This window comes from Metarhizium acridum, assembly GCF_019434415.1.
Source record: "Metarhizium acridum strain ARSEF 324 chromosome Unknown scaffold_31, whole genome shotgun sequence".
NCBI classification, from domain to species: Eukaryota; Fungi; Ascomycota; class Sordariomycetes; order Hypocreales; family Clavicipitaceae; genus Metarhizium; species Metarhizium acridum.
Genome location: NW_027094018.1, coordinates 3,235,174 through 3,256,223, shown reverse-complemented (window position 1 = coordinate 3,256,223; position 21,050 = coordinate 3,235,174). Strand labels below are relative to the sequence as shown.

Genomic DNA, 21,050 nt, shown 5'->3' with positions numbered 1-21,050 from the left:
GCATTGTGAGACAGGTTCGACTGTTATTATATATTAGGAGAATAAAAATGCAACACTACAGCCGTATATTTGGTGCTGATGTCGCGCCATCTGTGATACGGAGGACAAATATCGATGCCTTTTAGCATAAAAGAAATTACATGTCAATCCGTCATTGGTTGACATATATTAGCGGGCGTTCTTTCTTTCTCTTTTCCCGTTTTCTTTTGTGATTCATCATGTTGACGCCCCGCGCACCCAGTCGGTTACTGAGAACCGTACGGAGTACCTTTGACCATTTGGTGTGGTATGTAACTATCGATACCTAGCTGACAGTTAGAACAAGACATTGCTAGGAATGTTGCCAGAGACGTTTGTCACCTAGGAATAAACCAGATGTGGCTGGTCCTGCATCTACTTGGATAGAACTTTCTGATAGGCAACGACATTCCCACACTTATTGTGGACATAGCAGTGCCTGTCTTTAGGTTTCAAGGTGTGTGTGTCGGCTCAGGTTTTTGTTGGGCTGCATACTGGCGAGACCTATTCGACCCGCGCATCCTAGCCATCACACCGTGTTACGTAGCCGTTCCTCAAAGTAAGACACGTCAGCTAAAACCCTGCGAATCAAGTGACTCGACAGTGGGAGACATCACGGACCAATACAAGACAGTCCCCGACTCGGCACAGTGTACCGCCGCATCAAGAAAGAGTAAATACTCGAGGGCGAGGTGCTGGTATGTGATGACGACCCTGGGAGAACCGACTCCGTGGTACGAAATTCGACAACATGAGGAGCTAGACGGTCGTCATACCTCGCCGGAACCTTCCTCACCGCCAGAAAACATCGCCTTTGATACCAGCCCAAATTAGACCTAGATTGTCTAAGAAGCAGTCTAGCCATTTACATAAAAACAATGTCGGATAAGCCCTCTCTTCCACCATATTACAAGTTTTGTCTTCCACCATGCGGTCAACATAACTTCGGCCTTTGGGAAACTGACACAGATTCGTGAGATATATAGTGTAAATAGGTGAGAAAGGGCGCAAAATCGTGGCGTGTGACATGACTTCGGGACAACCCACATTGTCAACCGGTGCAGGGAAACGTGACACGTGACAACATTCGAAGACACGTCCTGGCTTGTTCCACAAGATCAACGGCCTCATCATCCAAAAGCCTCTATTACTGCTTGTCCAGTGATGAACAGAAGAGCTACAGGTGCGGGAGTCTCTGCCCGGAGTCGGACGTTGAGACGAAAACAGCTAGAAGACCTGGGCTTTTCTTCTGGCATGTTCTAGAACTGTTCGACAACGGGTAGCAGAGTTCGTGTCCAACGGCATCTTGATAGGAACCTAGATCTCGCGTTGTGTTGGGCAGAACCATCAAGTAGTGTCAGAGCAATCCCCACCTCGCTGGCCGCTCTAAGCTGCCAGCGTCGGCGACGAAGAGAAAATTGTTTGTTCCATAATGTTCATTTCTCCCACGTCGCTCAGTCTAGCTCTGGAGCATCATGGGCATGATGATGTCGTCGTACTGCCACAGCGTCGACTGGAAATTGACGGACCACGCGCCGCCAGTCCACCAGGTTGACCGTCTTCCCTGCAATGTGTACAGTTTCTGGAAGAAACCTCGCTGGACATGATCGACTGACACTCTTGCATGCATCGGTCCATGAGTAGAAAAGGCCACCCAGTGGACTTTTTCGGGGCGAGAACCCCGTAGCACATGAGCATTGAGCAGAGTCTTAAAGTCCCTCTCCACCAAAGCCTTCGCACCTTGGTCATCGAGCTTGTCGTCGCCGATGACAGTCACCCGAAAGTAGTGTCCTGAACCCATGCAGTCGATACGGGCAGTGAATGGGGGCCCAGGGTACGACAGGTAGTTGTTTGGCGCTGCATTGGAGGGGAGGTTGAAGTAGCTTGTGTTTGCAGCGAGGGCGGTATTGTCGATGATGCCGGTATACTCGCGCGTGTAAGTGAACTTGGAAAGAGTACGCTTCTCCTCGGGGTCCAGACTAAACGGCCCGGTGTTATCCTCTGTCGGTTCGATGGCAATCAAGAGAGCCCTGGCAGCAATGTAGGTGAGCCTCCCGGACTTCAGGTGCTTGACCGTGACTATGACGCCAAGCTTGGTACGAAGGGTGCTGACGACCGTGCTGGCGTACAAGACATCACTTCCGAGGACGGTGGCCACGGCGTCGTATAGATCCTGGTTCCTCCCTGAAGCTGGTACAAAGGCGCCTTGCAACCCAAGAGCCGAGCGGGCCATGGACGCACCGAATGCTTGCAGCGCGAAGAGCGTAATTGCATTGGTTATGTTGCCGAGCCCAAGACCCGTGGTCTGGTATATGAGTGGCATCGCATTGTCAAGCCCATGCTTCGACACAAAGTCGCCAAAGGGGACTAGGAGGTCTCCGGGAATATGGCTAGGCTCAACGACTCGCAGGAAGTCGGCCAACGCATCGAGTTGGGTGGCGACCGGGGGCGGAGCAAAGTCCAGCATCTTACCACTCTTGAAATCAATATACGTAGTGTTGACGGGGATATTGATCCTGCGGCCACGTCTGACGCCCAGCCGATCAAAGAAACCGGTCGCGTTGCCCGCCTGGATAAATGCCTCGACGCCAAAGTCGTAAGGCGTGCCGGTCTTGGTGTCGACATACGAGTCGACGTGACCGCCCTGCTCGAAATGAGCCCTCAGCACTTCCCATATACTGGTATTTGTGGGGACGCACGAGGATTTCGTCCTTCTCAACCAGGGTAATTGACTTTCCAAAGTCTTCACGAAGGCGGACCGCAGCGTATGAGCCTGAAGCACCACCACCGACAATCACAACGTCTTTGAAGAGCAAGTCCGGGAGCGCATTTATTGCTGCCACCAGGCAAAGAGAGAAGACTGATGGTCTCACCATTGTGGATTGGAAATATATATTGACTAGAGGCATCAGAGTGGCAGCGGATGGATTTTCATCGACTCTATTGCGCAAAAGCCGCGAAAGAAGCTCCCCGCAGCTAATATAGACATGTAGTTGCAAAGTAGACCCTATTCCATCGACTGCTGCATCTGCAAAGGGTCACATCACATCAGACTCGACCAACCACGTTATGGAGCCCATTGACAAAGACTGGGACGATGCGTGGCTACGAGACGTGGCCGGCCTGGCTGGCAAGAGGAGGAAGCGTGCAAACAACGAAGCCACACGAGGGTTTAGTCCATTGACCTCGTGATGTGATACCCGTATGCAAGCCACGTTACAGGCATATTTAGATGAGTGAGGGCCGCAAAGTCATCTTTATGCCACGGCCGACTCCCGATGAATGTAATGAATACTGTTTTTTTTTCTTCGCCCAGCTTACTAAAGAGCAATTATGCAGTTGCTATATACAAATTTTGCGCAAGCTCCCTTTCTGCTCTTCTCCCTTGGGTGAAGACCGGCATAGTCTGTCGCATCACCTAAAACCGAGCCCCATATGCATGCTTCTTACAATGTCTGGCTGTTTCTTTTAATAATATCATTGAAATTCGTCTGTTTCCACCGAGATGTATCTTTTTTTAAAACCGGACCTCTGCAGCATCTGTGACTAAAGTCTGTCTAGTATGGCAACGACTTTGGGTTACCAGCATCAATCACGGCTGCACTCAGGTTTCTAGCACAATGGTCTGCCATTCGCTAGATATTTTGCTTTGAAATTACTGACCATAGGATGTATTGATCAAGTTTATTTCCAAGCACCACACCATGAGAAACCTACGCTCAGATACGCTGGAAACCCGGATAAAAAGTTAGGCTTGTCCTAGGTGAGGTGAACCGCCCGACCTATTAGAGTTCGTCCAATATTACTTTTACGGATCCTCGAGCTACTGGCAGAACCGATTAGGATCGGTAGCAGGAAGAGCAAAAAATTAATCAGTCCGTACCCGGATTTGAACCAGGGATCTACAGATTTGCAATCTGCCATCCTAACCACTAGACCATACGGACTTCTTGATTATGTCATGACTGCGTCTATTTTACCCTATCAATTGATATGCCTTTTTCAGGTCTTGATGGATCCCGGAGCTGCTTCTACGACGGCTTTCAATCTCTTCAACTGGCCACTTACCTACATATTTTTCGGTAGGATGACTCACTAGACTGCACCTTTCCAAGAAAGTCAGTCAATCAAGTCCAGCGAAGGAGGGCGGGGATGCACGCCAACACGCTTCCACTACACGGTCTGCGTGGCCACGTTTCAGGACCGTCAGAAGAAGAGCAAACACATGGATTGAGTAAACCCTTCCCATCTGTGAAGCAAGCGGATCATTTTGCCACAGGAGTAGCCGACTATGTTTCCGGGTCGCTGCGAGTCGTGCTCTGCATGTTGTTTTCAAACCGCAGGTTTGTTGGAGCTCCTTGACAGGCTTGTGCGACCCGACGCGAAATAACGGCGTCGCAAAGCTCGCGCAGGACCTTCGTGGTCCCAACAGCTGAAAGGCATACTGAAAGACGCGCAGTCAGGTTGACGTTAAATGCTGCATCGTCAAGAATACCGGCGCAGCGAAATTTTCTTGATGCAATCAGAAACTGCTAGCCCATGGGCTTCGCGTTGCCATTTGACGGGAGCAGAGGAGAAACCTGATGCATGTCTCGATGGACCCTCACCAACATGCTGCGTGCCGAGAACCTCGCCGGCCTTGGTGTAGTAGCGTTGATATGGAAACAGTAATAACTGCAGAAATCGTAGTATCTCGCGGGAATTTCTGTATACAAGTACTCCGTAGGCGCAATACCATCCGCACCCAAGACCTTGCTGTAGGGGAGCACTTATCATTTTGGACATGTCATGGTGTAAACGATATTGTGAGGTAATCGTTAAATCGTCAAAGAGCAAAGAAACTGATTCGCAAGTTAATTCTAGAAGGCGACCGAGATGTTTGAACAAAAGAAGGACCCACCATGAAAGAAAAGCGTCAACGGTTTTACTTGGGTTTAGTATCTAGAATTACAGGCATATTGGATCCTGCATAGCTGCTAGCGAGCTCTGTCGGGCGAAAAGAATGTCGCGATAACAGTAGTCATTATAATGGTAATTAAATCGGTGCCGATCACACCCAGCACAGCGTACTAGCTACCTTCGTCCGTATGGTCTAGTGGTTATGATGGCAGATTGCAAATCTGTAGATCCCTGGTTCAAATCCGGGTACGGACTAATGGATACTAGTCGCGAAACCGGGGGTACCCCCTCGCGCTCCTTTTTGTGCGATTTCTTCGTCTCTCGCTTTAGAGTACATTTCCCCTTTTCTTTTCTTTTTTTTTTCCGCAAGCAGTACAGCGTATTATTAAATGTATGCAATCCAATACACTTGGAAATTGCTCTACTCAATACCACGATGCCATGTTCAAGCTTAGGCCGATTGTCATAGCACGCCTAGGCCATTAGTTCATCGTAAAACAGACTTGACAGCACAAACGGGGCGGTGTCATCGCTGAATAAGGACAAGTTGACACTTGCAGATTGATCGGCGCGGCCTTGTGGGGATTGGGTATCTTGTGCTTAAATCGACGTCATGCACCAGTGATTTCGGCTCTAGCAACCCCAACTGCCGACAATGATTGACTACCTAGGTAGTGTATGGAGTAGATGGGGAGGCAACCGTGGTACACTCAGCTAGTATTACCTTCGTTAGTAACTAACTTGGTTGCTTGGCCCTAAAGGTCGTATCACAAGTTGGAACGTTTCGCCGTCCCCCTGCCCCTCTAACAAGCACTCAGGTTTCAGGTGCAAAGGTGAATCAGTGTCATGACGACTGTTGTTGCCACTTGGACGTAAATGCCGCTCTCCATTCTACAATCTTCGGTACATGTGTAAGAGCTAATCAATCTCCAATCGTTGCTTGTGCTCTCTGAGTCTTATCCCAGTGTGCCGGCAGAACTTGCCGCGATCTGACATGATGACAGCATAAACTTGGCAAGGGCTAATTTATAGAGGAATGCGCTAACATGGATTTATTCTGCTGCAATTACAAATGGAAACCTGGGTCTTTACAAGAACAATATACACGCTCTACTACCAAGCAGATTTAGACTCCATGGGACAGTTCAGAGTGTTGTTTAAAAAGAGACCAAGGGATTCCAAAAGGAAGTTCTTACTTACGCCATCTAAGCCCTAGATCGTGCTCACTAATAAATCAAAGCGCCACTGTCAGGTGTAGCGTTGCGCAAGCTAAATGAGCGATTTGACGCTCTAAAAGCTTCCATGTTACGTGTGGTGCTTTCATGAGACGCCACCATTCCTACGCCACTACAATTCAAAGCCTCATGACATTTGAAATTAGCTTCTTATTAGCCCATGAGGCCATAATTTACTATAATCACAAGCATTTCACCATCGTACGTTTCATTATCTGTAAAATGCATGATAGACTCGCCTTTTCAGCTTTGAGGGCTGTAGGCACGTTCTACCAGCTTCAAATCCACCGGCAGCTAGCAGCTCATGGGGCCCATTACGCGGCTCTCGCTCGCTCCCATAACACGGGGACTTGGTTAGTTACCTTGGCATCGGATCGGGTCCGGTAAGCTTTGCTGCACTACCAAGAATCCACTTGGGCTTATAATAGCAGATTCGTAAGTCCCGGAGCAAGTCAGACCTCTACTAATATTATGAAATACAATATATATTTATGCTTGAGTGTCGGAAATTTCATTCTGGTCCGTCTACAGCTATATATCTTCACGGGTAGCAACAGCAGTCTCTCAGCGAGTCACAACTTGAACTGCCCAAACACAACCGACATTTCTTTCTGATTCGTTGAATAACATAGAAAGAAACAGTTATTTGCGCTTGTACCACTTTTGAACGCGGGCGTTGCCCAAGGCAGCCCTGCCAAAATGTCCCCAGGCCTAGCGAAGAAGTAGTCATCAACTCCTATTAATTGTACCCAGAGAATGTCGACTATGATGCCAAGACCCGTCTTGTGTATACTAGGTATGTGGTTATCTCTGAAATTTGTTAAAGCTTGAAAAAACTCAAGAGCCAGAAAAAAAAGTTAAAGTAAAATAGACGAATGCGTAGTTGGCTAATACGAAATATTTTTGAATAGTGTCTTGTACAACTCCACAGTTGCCGTGTGTGACCCTGTCACGAACCAAATCAAAAAGACCATCGAGCTCGACAAGCTTTCCTACGACCCGGCTCTCCATTCCAGCGGCGTCCAAGTCAACCCGCGAGGTCGTCTGTCAGTCATTGTGAATGCCGGAGCTGCCTTTGACGCTCGTGGCGAGGACATCTCGAGCGACAATTTCCTCAAGTACGACCTTGAGGGCGAGCAAGAGCTGTGGCGGCAAAACCTGACCGCCGTCGGCGTGTACAGCTACTTCCAAGACATTCAGCACGACGGCTGCGGAAATTCCTTTGCCGTCGGCACCTGGCCGGCAGCATCGTCCGCGTTAGTTCTGATGGAAAAGAGGCAGTAGCGTAGTACCTTGCCGACGATACCGACCACACCAACAAAGGCCTTACTGGCCTGGCCTCCAAGGGCAGCATTCTTCTGGCCTCGGAACATGCAGGCGGTAGACTGTTGCGATTCGATATGAAGGCAGACAGGGGCATTGGTACCGCTTGCCTATCGGACAGAATGGAACTAGTCTGTTGGCTCTAGGCCCGACGGCATTGACTTGCCTCAGCGATTCGGAGGCAACGTGCTCCTCGTGTCGTCTCAAGAAGAGGGAACAATTGTGCTTCGCTCGGGAGACGGCGCCTGGACTTTTGCTGCGCGACTTGGTGTTGTGCCCAACAAGTTTCAGAGCCAAGGGGGTTCCACGACGGCGTCTGTGCAAATAGGCCATCGCATCTCTGTTTCGACCGAGTGGTTTGCCGATGCGGCGAACAAGGTTCCTCTCACATTTGCCGTAACCGAACCGAGTTCCCCCTTTATGATGTTACTTCTGATGTCGAAGGCTGGTTGGCTAATGCCCTTGCTTGCTGAGCGTGAGGGTAATATACAACCGCTAGTAGTAGGGTATATACGTGTCTAGTTTTATTCACTGTAGTTGCTATGATAATTTACCGTTGCCCTTTTATGTAATTATGTTGTAACGTGATAAGGAGAGCATTCATGTGCTTTGTTACTATAAGAGCAAAATAGTACGGGGCTTATTCCATGGCGCCTAGTGGACCACACCTGGCATCAAAGGGTAAGACGACCTGTGACGAGGGCCTTGTATAGAGGGCTTGAAGCGATATTCAATCCAGCTCATGATTCGTCTTGATATCAAAGGTCCTTGGTTTTCTCAAGGCCTTCGGGGGCAATAGCTCTTACTTGTATAATATAGCGGTGAGCAAGCGAGCCTAGAAGCCCAAGGCTTTAACTAGGTCTCGAGCCGCTTGTGTATTTATCGTCAGTTCCAAGGGTCGGCCCGTGCCTTTGATACACTGTGACCTCCGCGTAACATGACCAGACGTCTTTTCTATTCAGCCTCATGCGGGGGATGCTATGACACATTCATTACTTAGTACACTAATTATGGTACCCTTTTCTTTTATGCATTGATACTAGCGTTTTAAAGTAAATTTAAAATACCTGAGCATATCTACTAAGCTGGCACACAACCAACATCCCAACGTCATCACTCTCAGATCCTGGCCCAAAAATTCCAAGGCAAGCAAAATATAAAATTATCATGGTTGTCTACAAAATGCTTCTTCTCCCTGCAACCTCTTGAGTGTAAAACAGAACAGGTATTTTCACCGCCAAATATGCCTAATATAGTCTGTAGTGGAAGCACAGGTGTTCTACTGCACCTTGAATAAAGTCGCAACATACAGAGCCATGCCCAGGAAGCCAGTATATGAAAAAAAAAAAAATTCTATGCACGTCTATAAATTCTCCAACACGAATACAAGTGTCCCCTCATCTATATCCTTCACGCTCTCAGCCAAGTATCCTGCTCCCCGCAGCAAGACCCAGCCAGGCCAAGTTACACCTCCAGAGCCAGGATTTTACCACCCTCAGTGTATGTACCGTTGATAGGCCCGGCCTGGCCACCCGAGGTGACGACATACAAGACTTGGCTGCCACGACGCCCCTGGACCTTTCCAAGCAAGGCCGCGGTGGGACCCGGAACAAGAGTCGAGTTGAGATTGCCAGCAACAACCTCGGTGCCGCCGTGCTGGTCAACCCTCACGACTTCATTCCGAGGGTTGGCGGAAATGTAAGCGATTCCCCGCTTGTCAAGGGCAAAATCATCGCCCAGGACGTTCGTGCTGATCGTCTCAAATGGCCCGGCCGCCTCGCCGGTCTCTCGGTCGATGGCCACCCGTCCGTACAAGGGTGCAAAAGTATTGGTGTAGTACAGGTAGCCGTCGAGGAGCCTGATGCCGTTGACGCCGAGCGCAATACTCGCGTTTGGCGCGGGTTTGAAAGCCTCATTGTCCAGCACCGTGGCGTGCTCGCCGGAGAGCGTATCCACGCGGAGCACAAGACCGCGGCCGCTGTCGCTGACGAGAATCTTGCCGGCGCCTGCGTCGAGAGCGGTCATGCCGTTGAGAAAGTTGGCTTCAGGGATGTCCGCAACCTTGGACACCTGGGCGCCTTTGTCGCCGGCAAGGCCCGCGCTCCAGACGGCATAGGTGCCCGCCTGGGCTCCGGCGCCGGAGGAGTAGTTTCCGGCAATGATGGCAAACACATCGGGGGACGTCTCGGCGTTTCCAAAAAGACTGGTGTGGCCTGCGAAACGGTGGACCAGCGTCGCATTCGCTGGGTGGCGAGGATCAATCTGGTGCAGTTCCGGCCTGTCGAGCAAGGTGACGAGCAGGTTGCCGTTGGGGCGCTCGGCAATGTTCTCGATCCAGGTTCCCTCTGGAAATTGATGAATCACACGAGCATTGCTGCCGCCCTGGCTTGAACACGAAGCTCCTTCTGCTCTTGGCAGTGCAGAGCTGGCAGCATGCGAAGCCAGACACGCCGAGGACAAGGCGACAAGAGTGTGGAACTTCATGGTTTGTGTATTTGTAGGAGTAGGTGACAAAAAAGAGAGATTTGCTTGGACGTTTCATTTCCAATGATGGGGGGGCTGTCCTAGATTTATATGTCTCGGATGCCACCCCCCATACGGCTATCGCTGTACCCCGAAGACGTGGTCAGTCTCTTCGCCGTTTCATGATGCTCATGCTCATACTGGATTGCGCCTTACACCCGCCCCTTTGTGTGACCTCGACTCGCCCATTGAAACTGTAGATCCAGTCCTGCAAGTTGGGCCAATTAGGTGCGTATGTGCCACCTCATTCGGCAGGTCACGCAAAGCCGCGTGACGGAAGGAATAGGCCTTGCCTCGCTGGCAGGGTCATGTCTGGCTTGAATACTTCAGCCAACTAATGACGAACCTGCCAGGCCAATGGGCTTGGTTCATGGATACGCTGGTTTTGCGTTTTGACCTTGGACTTGATGACCAATTCTTGGTTTGGGGAAAATGCCTCAACTCTAGGTTCCGAATTTATTGAACCGGGATGGGTCAGTCCGCTCCTGCTAACATTTATTAAAATGGGTTACTTATTACGGGTACTAATTACGTACGTATAATTAAATAAGGGTAAACCCTTAACTATAAGTAAATAACCCTAATAATAAGTGCACTTATAAAAAGAGTGTATATAATTCTCTCTTTTATAATTAAATATAAACTTATATATATATATTATTATTATAATTAATACTCTTTAAAGTATAATAATTATAAGCTTAAAAGAACTTTAAATTTCTTATAACTTTTACTTAAAAAAACTAAGTATTTAAGGTATTATTTTAATACTTATTTTATTATATTTACGTATTTAATAGATATTAATATTACTTTTATAAATACTTAATTATTTATTAAGCTTAATGTAACGGTGGCTTAGGTTCTAAGGCACAGTAGGTCTGTTTCTTAGGAAGTAAGTCAGGTTAAATGCTATAAAGTAGCTTTTTAAGCAGTATTATAATAAGGCCGTTAAGAGTATAACTCTTAATAGTAAGACTATTGCTTAAATTAATTAATAGAGAACTAGACTATCTAACTATAGGAATACTTCCTCCTTAAGTATTCGTCTATCTCTCTATTATAATCCTGAATCAATTAGCTCAACCATTAATCCCTTTAAACCTTAATCGACTAGCTTAAGGTTCGGTCGGTTTAATCCTCCCTGGTTAATGTATTTAAACATCGACCTCTTTAATCGCCTCTTAGGTCACGTGGCTGGTCACGTGCCCCTGCCTTCTTCTTATGCCTACGGGTCATGCCTGTCCTAGCTAGTACGGTCCTATCCCGTGTCTTATATAGTATTATTCGTAACATTATGCCCCTCCTTTATTAGTCTTATCCTTAAGGCCATTAAAACAGGCCGGCTTAAGTGTCGTGCGTTTTCTTCCTTCTATTATTATATGCTATTATATCAACTAACTATGTCTTAAAACAGCGGTTTAAAGCTTCGTCTACTTCTTCTCTTCGCCGGGATAACCTTCTTTCTGCGATAATTAACAATCCGTCTTTATCCTTTATAAAGGCTTACGCTCGCTACACTCATATAGGACTTCCTTAATATAAAGCCTCCGTTTCTAATTCGAGTTATTATGTAAAGTGTATAGTAGACAAGTAAGGGAATTATAATATTACAGGGGTAACCCCTTAACAGCTTTATAGCATCGCGAATTAACATTATAAGCTTAAGAGGGAGCTTAAAGAAGCTAAGAAGCGTGCCTTAGCTAAGAATTAAAAGGTCTTACGTTTACGAAAATAAAAGAAATTATAGTTTAAGAAAATAATACGTGTAGTTACGCGTGGTATTAATAACGTTAAAGAGTTAGAACGTGTAGAGCGTAAGGAAGCGGAACAGCTTTAAAAGACTATAGGGGTCCTTCCTACTTCTTCTAAGAATCTAAATCTTATTTTAGTTCGTTCCTTAAATGCTAAATTTAGTATTAAGTCATTAGACAGTGCTTAAGAGATTAATTAAAATGCGTTTCTTAGAAATGAAACTATTTAAGTAACGTTAAGTAGTTCGTGAGATTTTTAACTGGTTCCTAGGTGTTTTTAGAGTTTAAATATCCTTTCCATTTAACGAGATAATAACGATTCTTTATATCTCCCCGTAATTTAAGTATTCGTTTAACTTTATATTCGTTAGTATCTTCCATTATAATATTTATAGCAATTATAGATTTATCTAGTACTTTCTCTAGTAGTAATATATAAAATATAGAATGGATTCTCATTCTATTTAATAATAATAGTTCATAGTTAGTATTCGAGATTTTTCGTTTAATAAGGAATAATTCAATCTTCTTCTAGTTAAGTTTATCGCTAGGTTGCTTAGTTTTAATGTTTTTACGAATAAGGTATACTTTATATCTCTCCTCTAGGATTAGCGCTAGTAATCTCTTTCTGTTCGCGTAGTGTTTTATTTAGTTTTATAAAAATATCTATTCCTATTACAAGTATTTCTATATTTCTATTATAGTTACTACATACGTTATAGCTACTAGCGCGTTTATATTCTGTGTCGTATATATTTCGATAATAGGGTTAAATCCGTAATTTACCCTAAATAATAACATCTTTATATTATTAATCTTAGAGCTATTATAAGCCTATTATGCTAGTAGTAGCTATTCTACCCAATTATTCTATTAGTAGTTAATATAGCTTCGTAAATATTATTCGAGTATTTAGTTTAAGATTTCTGTTTATTCATTTAATTATAGGTGGAATACCGTTAATAAGCTTTATTTAATCTTTATAGTTTCTATAAGGCATTTTTAAAAGTTTAAGGTAAACAATTTATCGCGATCCGATATAAGCTTTATTAGTAATCTATGTTATACAATAACTATTTTAAAGAACATATACGCTAAGTCCTTAGTATTACTTAATTTCTTGTATAGAATATAATAGGCGTATTTTATAAGTTTATCCATAATAATTAGGATGCTATCGTAAGCTACTCTTATTATAGGTTCTTTTAACTTCGGTAGTTTAATAATAAAGTCTATTATAATAGTTTACTATGCTCTTTCAAGTAGTAATATTAGTTATAATTCTCCGTATAGTGCGTATCGCGCTAATTTTACTTTATTACACGTGTCGCATTTCTTAATAACTTCTTATACTATTTTTCTGCTTTCTAGGAAGTCGTATAATCTTCTTAGCCTGCTAATCGTTTTCCCTACACCCTAATATTCGTGTAGTAGGTACTCGTATATTTCCTTAATAAGCTATTCTTAAAGTGTACTAGGAATATACTACCGTTCATTATACAAGAAGGTCTTGCCTTCCTTAGATAAATGCGTTTTCGTTTCCTAATTGTCTAGATAGCTGTTATTATTAATGTATAATACAATCCAATACATCCATGTTTTATCTAGCTTAACTTACTAGGTTATATTAATTTCTCAGGTGCCTAGTATAAGGTTCCTATCCTTAATAGCGCGTAGTAAGGGTATATTACTCACTTACTCATCCGATTTTAAGTCCTCTCTTTAGCTAAGCGCGTCTACTCTTCCGTTTTTAGATCCTTTACAGTATATAATTTTAAAGTTATAATTCATAAGGGTTTTATACCATTTAATCTATCGTTTATTCAGATCCTTTATAGTTAAGAACGATATAAGATTCTTATAGTTAATATAGACCTTAATTTAATGCTTTACTCCTATAAGATAGTATCTCTATTCTTTAAAGCACTTAATAATAGCTATAAGTTCTTTATCGTAGATCCTATAATTAAGTTCGGGTTCGTAGAGTTTCTTTAAGAAGAATACAACTAGGTGTAATCTTTCTTAATTATCTCGTTATCTAAGCTATCCGCCTAGTATAAAGTTTAAGGCGTCCGTTTTAAGCTTATAAGGTTTATCCTAATCAGGTGCTTTTAACACAGGTTCTAACGTAACTAAATCTTTTATCTTTTAGAATACCGTGGCTTTTAGTTTATTCCATTAAAAGCTAACTTCTTTCTTTATTAGGTTTATAAGAGGTCATAAAATGTCTTTATATCCGCTTAAGAACTTGCGGTAAAAGTTTACAAATGCTGTAAATTCTCTAACTTCTTTTAGATTCTTTAGTGTAGGCTATTTCTTAATAGTTTTAATCTTATTTAGGCTTATTTATATTTCTTCGTATATAAGCACGTACCCTAGAAAGTACACAGTGTTCTAGTGGAACTAGCATTTCAAGGCTTCAACTAAGAGTTTATTATCCTGTAAAGTTTATAGTACCTCATGTATATGTCGTTTATATTCCTTAAGGGTATTTAAATAAATGAGAATATCGTTGAGGTATATAACCATAAACACTCCTAGTTATTTCCGTAAGATTATATTAATTATTCTTTAAAGGGTTACTATGCGTTAGTAAGCCTAAAAGGCATCATTAAATATTCGTAGTGTCCTCTACTAGTTCAAAATGCTATTATTCACTCGTAGCCTTCTTTTATTCGTATAAGGTTATAGGCTCCTTTTAAGTTAAGTGTAGTAAACCATTTAGCTTTTCTAACTTTATCTTTAATTTCCATTATAAGCGGTAACGGGTATTAATTCTTAATTATAATCTTATTTAAGTGTTAGTAATTAATGTATAGTTATAGTTTCCCGTTCTTCTTTAATACCCATAGGATTAGGTATTCTACTAGGGACTCTAATAGTCTTATATATCCCTTCTATAACATGTCCTTTAAATACTCCTTAAACGCCTTATCTTACTTAGGGTTCTAAGAATAAATCTTATTAAACGTTAATTTAGTATTAGGCTAAAGTTTAATCTCGTGGTCCTAGCGTGAATGCTCTAGTAGTCCTATTTCTAGCTCTCTATTAAATAGCTTACTATACTATAAGTATTCCTTAGGAATCTCCGTTGTCTTAGCTTTTAGCTCTCTAGCAATCACATATATTCCTAGAGGCCTATTATAGTTTAAATAAGGTGCTCTTTATAGGCTGCTCTCTACTTCGTAACCGTATTCTAGTAAATCCTATTAAAGTTAGCCGGTTCTCTAATTAACTCGTGGATTACTCGCCTACAATTAGGGTATCCCTAATATAACATCGTGTTTTAAGATCACTGTAATATCTAGTGTAACTTAGTGTTTCGTGCCTTATATATCGACTAAAAGCTGCGTAACTTCCATATCAACTACTCCTTAGCTATACTTCACCGCAGTTCCTTCCATAATTGTAAGTCGATAGGGCTTGTCTTTAGGTGTTTAAGGTAATTGTAATCTATTAACGAGATTCAGCAAGATAAAATTTCCTTATACTCCGCTATTAATTATTACCTAGATCCTTTATCCTATTATAGTTATATTAATTATAAGATGTGCTATACTGCTAATATTTATAGTATATAAAGACCTGTTAGATCTCCGTTAAGGAATCGGTCTTAATTGTAACGACGGCTATCGTTTCCCGATTTGTTAATCCTATTCTTATATCGTTCTTTAGCGCGTTATTCTAGGCGCTGTTATTAGCGGTTATCTTCCAACGTATTATTGGAGCTTCCTTGGTAATCGCTTGATCTACTATCTGTGTTAATCGAACTTGGGCTAAGCGAGTTGCTCGCAGTCACACAGTTCCCTTCCTTCTTACATTATAGGGTTATGGCTTGGGTAATGTATGCGTTATTCTTAGCATAGTATAACTTTCCGTTTAATATCTTTAAATCGGTTTATCGTAATTTCGGTTGTATTATAAGGGTTATTCTCCTTCCCTTTTATTCTCGTGAAAACTATCTATTACCTTGCTTGCTACTAAGGTGCGTGTAGTAATTATTATCGTAATAGAAGGTCTAATTAAGGAGTTTATATTTAATTTTAGGTTCGTCTTTCTCAGTTAAATAATTCTCTTCTTCTTAGATCTATTCCAGTAAAGGTTTACTTTTTAGTGAGGGTGTCTAGTATTTCTAAAAGTTATTAGGTACTAGTTAGGTTCTAAATTCCTAATCTTTATCCGAACTAATGTTGTTTATTAACGTAGGGCTTCCTTTATTACTTACTACACTAAGATTTCGCGTAGGTAAGTCTTCTCGGTTTACAGTATAAAGCTTCCTGCCTTTAGGAATTAGCTTCTATGGCTTTTTTAAGGCTTTACATTTATTCGCAAAGTGTCTAGTCTTACTATAATTATAATAAGTCTTCCCCTTTTCCTTATTCGCAGCGTTAAGTTCTATAGGTCTAGCGTGGTACCCGTATACTATTAATATTTAGCGTGGCTTATTATTATTAGGTTTATTAAACCTAGTATATAATCCGAATTTCCTGTGACTTTTTTCGTGACGTTACTTGTATAAACGGTTATTTGCCTTAATAACTATTTCAATAAAGTCGTTAAATAACTTAGGATAATCTTCTTAATAAATGTTATCCTTTACTTCTTCTTTAAGTCCTTAATAAAAGACTTTCATTTTAGGTTTAGTATTCTAGTTAAGTTTTACTATAATACGTTTAAACTCCCTAGCGTAATAAGCTACAAATCCGGTCTACTTAAGTTAAGTAAGCTATCGTGTAGCTTCTTTATGCTTATTAGGGTTTCTAAATGCAGTAAGAAGTCGTTCTTTAAAGGTTTCGTAATTAGAGAAGATGTAAATAACTTCCACTCTAGCTTTAGCGCCGTGCTTAAGATGTGCGCGAAGGGTTAGCTCCCACCATTCTATTACTTTCCTAGTTAAGAGGTTACTAATACAAAGAATCTATAACTCAGGTGTCGTGTAGATTTTTTTGTTAACTCGTAGGTAAGCTTAGGCTTATATGAGAAAGTTCCTCACATTACCCTTATAACCATTATATAACTTAGGCTTAGGGAATTTTAGCATGTTATTATTATTAATAGAGGATATAGGTGTAAGATTTTAAACTACTATAAGTTCCTCTTCTCGTGCCTTAAGTTTTTCGTAGAGATTATTCTGTCGGTTAAGAAGCTATTAATTCTACTTCTCAAGCTCGGTAATCTTATTATAAAGGTACTTTATTATCTCCCCGGGGTTAGTAGTCTTTCCGCTTAAAGTAGACATCTTAGAAGTCGTTACTACTTAAAGTTTTAAGGTAACTTACTAAATAGGATTAATTAAAATGTAATAGTGGCTTAGGTTTTAAGGCATAGTAGGTCTATTTCTTAGAAAGTAAGTCAGGTTAAATGCTATAAAGTAGCTTTTTAAGCAGTATTATAATAAGGCCGTTAAGAGTATAACTCTTAATAGTAAGACTATTGCTTAGATTAATTAATAGAGAATTAAACTATCTAATTATAGGAATACTTCCTTCTTAAGTATTCGTTTATCTCTCTATTATAGTCCTGGATTAATTAGCTTAACTATTAATCCCTTTAAACCTTAATCGACTAGCTTAAGGTTCGGTCGGTTCGATCCTCCCTAGTCAATGTGTTTAAACATCGACCTCTTTAATCGCCTTTTAGGTCACGTGGCTAGTCACGTGCCCCTGCCTTCTTCTTATGCCCACGGGTCGTGCCTATCCTAGCCGGTGCGGTCCCGTCCCGTGTCTTGTGCAGTGTCGTTCGTAACACTTAAGTTAAAGCTTTTAAGTTAATAGTATAATTAATATAAAGTATTAAAGAGTTAAGCTTTAAGTTAATAAGCTTTAAAATATTATAAACTTTAATTAATTAAATTACTTAATTAATATATTACTTACTTCTCTTTAACTTACTTTAATAAAAGCTTATATAAGCTTATTATTAAATTAATAACTTTTACTTAAGGTAAAGAATAACTTTATTATATTATATACTCTTTAAGTTATATAATTATAATATAATAATAAGCTTAACGCTTATATAAGTAAAGAGATTAAAGTATATAATATTTATAAGTAAATTATATATATTATTAAATTAAGTATTTATAAATTTATTATACTTTATCTTATTAATTAAAATTTAAAAGGTTATACTTTAAGGTAATTAATTAAAGAGATTAAAAGTTAACTTATCTTACGTAACTTTAATATATAACAGAAAACTTATAAGCTATACGTAATATACTTTAATAAAGCTTATTATATAAATATTAAATAAAACTAATAATATATAAAATAAAATAAGATTTACGTATACGCTTAAAATAATAAAATTAATAAGATTAAAGAAATTAACGTTATTTATAATTTTCTTAATATAATTAAAGCTTACTTTAAGCTTAAATAAGTTAAAGTTATACTTAATATAATTATTATTAATAAAGCTTAAGAAATTAAAAATAAATATACTCTTTATAATTTTAAATTAATATTTTATACACTTATTATTACGTATAAGTATAAGTATAATAATATTAAGAGTATATATATAATACTTAAGAAACGCTTAAATTAAAAGAAATAATTTTAATAGATATAAGAATAAGAAAATAAAGAGTAAATAAAGGATAATAAAGATAATAATAAAGGCTAATTAAAGCTAAAATACCTTTACTTAATAGGTAATTAATTAAGAAAATATAAATAATAAGTAAAGAATTATAAGATCTTATAATATATAATTATTAAATATAAAAATTTAAAGCTTAATTAATTATTAAAGAAAAAGAATTATAAAAAGATAAAAGAATATTATAAGAGTAAGTAATAAAATAAGTTATACGCTTAAATAATAAAGAAAGAATAAGATAAAAGCTTAATTATTAAAAAGATAAAATATTTAATAAGAGAAAGTATTAATATTATTATTATTAACCCCTTTACTCTTTAAGTATATAAATAATACGTTAAAATTTATAATATTATAAGTATAAGTAAGTACTTACTCTCTTTAAGTATACTTCTTAATAATTATAGTATTATATATCTTATTAATAATATTAACCTTTTTAAGCTTAGCTTATATAAGGAAATTAAAAGTAAATTTATAAAGGTAAGTGTAAGTATCTTTTTAATTTAAGAAAAGAGAACTTATATACTTAAAAAGCTTTTAAATAATATAAATAAACCTTAAATTAAAGACTTAATACTTAAAGATATTAACGTAATTAAAAACTTTTACGTTAATATTATTTTAATTAATTACTTATAAGAAAAGAGCGCTTAAATATATAATTTTAATAATATATTATACTTTAAACTTATAAAATAAAGTGTAATTTTAATATTATTAATTTAAAAGTATAACTTAACGTTTCTTAAATATAAGTTACTTTTTAATTACTCTTTTAAACTTAAAGTACTTATTATAATAATAAGCTTTTCTCTTAATATATTTATAATTATTAAAGTAAATAAAATAAAAATATAAAACTTAAGATATTAAAGGTTAAGTTATAACTCTTTAAGGTTAAAAGAAGACTTTAAAGAGTTATAATACCTTTATTTAAGCTATTTAAAACTAATAGCTTTATTTAAGCTATTAATATATACTAAGAATATACGTATTAAAGGAATTAAGCATATTAATTATAAGATATATACGTAAGTTTATATACGTTAAGTTATATTAAGGTAACCTAAAAAGTATAAGTTACTAAAACTATTTTAGCGAGTATATTAAAGCCTTTAAGACTATAAGTTAAGTTATAATAATATAAAATAGCTTTTAATATTTAAGAATAAATATTCTAAGATAATATAATATTATTTACTATTAAATAAGAAATAACTTATTATATTTAATATTATTATATATTTTAAGAGATAAGTTATAAGGTAATTTAAGCTATTAATATATAAATTTATATAAAATAATAAGAGATTTATAATTATAATAATAGGTAATTTAATCTTTAAATACTAGGTAAAAACGTAAGGTATTAAGCTTAAGTACTTACTATTATATACTTATAAGCTAAATAAAAGTATTAAAAGAGCTAGCTAATAAATTATAATTAGCTTAAATTTAATGCTTAATAGTATAAGGCTTCTTATAAACTTATAGTTAAAAAGCGTTTAAGCTATTATCTTTTTATATAATATAAGCTTAAATTAAGCTTATAATTAAAGAAGCTCTTTTAAATACCTTAAATTATAGTTTAAAATTAACGCTTACTTACTTATAAAAGAGTATATAGTTAACTTAAAGCTTAATTAAAGTATAATATATACTTATAATTATTATATATATTTACTTTAAAGAGATTATAAGGCTAATTAAAATAAGCGTATATATAAAATAAGTTTTAAGGGATATATTAATTACCTTATTAATTACTTTACTATTAATATTTATTAAATTTAAGTACTTTAACTTAATTTAATAATAATAACTTAAATTATTACGTTTAATAAGTTTATATTTTATAATTTACGCGTTAAAAGCTTAAAAGAGCTTTTAATAAAAGAGTTAATTACTTAAGTTAAGTTTATTTAAATTAATAATAAGTTAAATAAAAAGGTTAACTTAATATTAACTTTTAATAAAGAATTTATTAAGATAAGCCTTAATATACTTATAAGCTTAAAGGTAAAAGCTTAACCTAATACTTAAAATAGAAAGTTAAAGTTATAATTAAATTTAAGCCTTTATATATTATAATTAACTTTAAAGAAACCTATAAGTAAGAAATTATTAAATATTATTAAGCTTAATAATATAATATTATTAGCGCTTTTAAGCGTATAATCTTCTTAAATAATAAAAATAACTTATTTTAAGAATAAATAATAGTTAAAATTAAATAAGTAAAGAGCTTTAATTAAGTAAACTTCTTAAGTAAATAATAGCTTAATTAACCGCTTACTTATAAAGAGTTAAGCCTTAATATTAAAGAAAATTATACTTTAATTAATATAATTAAAAGCTAAATTAATATTAATAATTAATAAAGAATTAAAGAGTAAAGAAAGGTTACCTTTATCGCGTAAAAGTATATACTTTAAGGGTAATAAACGTATAAATTAAAATATTTTATAAAAGAGAAAACTAAACTAATATATATTAAAGAGGTTAAGTAAGAAAAGAGAATCTAATACCCTCTTAATTAAAGTAATATAAAAAGCCTTTACTTAAATATATTTACTTAATTATTAAATAATAAGAGATTAAATTATAAAGGGCTTTATTATAATATTTATAATAATTAACGTAAATTATAATAAGAGAAATAAAGCTTAAATTAATAAATAACTTA

General features: G+C 37.9%; 3 protein-coding genes and 2 non-coding genes across 5 annotated transcripts; 2 read left to right on the top strand and 3 right to left on the bottom strand.

The window, feature by feature from the left end:
* Positions 1-10: 10 nt before the first annotated feature.
* Positions 11-2,894, bottom strand: J3458_005872 (uncharacterized protein; the record flags this gene model as incomplete). Its single annotated transcript, XM_007816156.2, has 4 exons — positions 11-304; positions 361-571; positions 640-2,662; positions 2,718-2,894. The coding sequence occupies 2 exons, from the start codon at positions 2,892-2,894 to the stop codon at positions 1,478-1,480; spliced, it is 1,362 nt and encodes a 453-aa protein (XP_007814347.2). The 3' UTR covers positions 11-304; positions 361-571; positions 640-1,477.
* A 998-nt stretch (positions 2,895-3,892) lies between these two features.
* Positions 3,893-3,965, bottom strand: J3458_005871. The gene has a single exon. It is a non-coding gene; the product is annotated as a tRNA-Cys (tRNA).
* A 1,134-nt stretch (positions 3,966-5,099) lies between these two features.
* On the top strand, positions 5,100-5,172 carry J3458_005870. Its single transcript has one exon. It is a non-coding gene; the product is annotated as a tRNA-Cys (tRNA).
* Positions 5,173-6,908: 1,736 nt separating this feature from the next.
* Positions 6,909-7,436, top strand: J3458_005869 (uncharacterized protein; the record flags this gene model as incomplete). The annotated part of the gene is made up of 2 exons (XM_066119030.1): positions 6,909-6,952; positions 7,064-7,436. 2 exons carry the CDS (start codon positions 6,909-6,911, stop codon positions 7,434-7,436), a joined length of 417 nt encoding a protein of 138 aa, XP_065976552.1.
* Positions 7,437-8,625: 1,189 nt separating this feature from the next.
* On the bottom strand, positions 8,626-10,440 carry J3458_005868 (uncharacterized protein). The gene has a single exon (XM_007816154.2). It carries the CDS (start codon positions 9,957-9,959, stop codon positions 8,940-8,942), a length of 1,020 nt encoding a protein of 339 aa, XP_007814345.2. The 5' UTR covers positions 9,960-10,440; the 3' UTR covers positions 8,626-8,939.
* Positions 10,441-21,050: the final 10,610 nt, after the last annotated feature.

Excerpts from the sequence above, each read along its gene's own strand:
- J3458_005868 (XM_007816154.2), bottom strand. The coding sequence starts at position 9,959 with ATGAAGTTCCACACTCTTGTCGCCTTGTCCTCGGCGTGTCTGGCTTCG.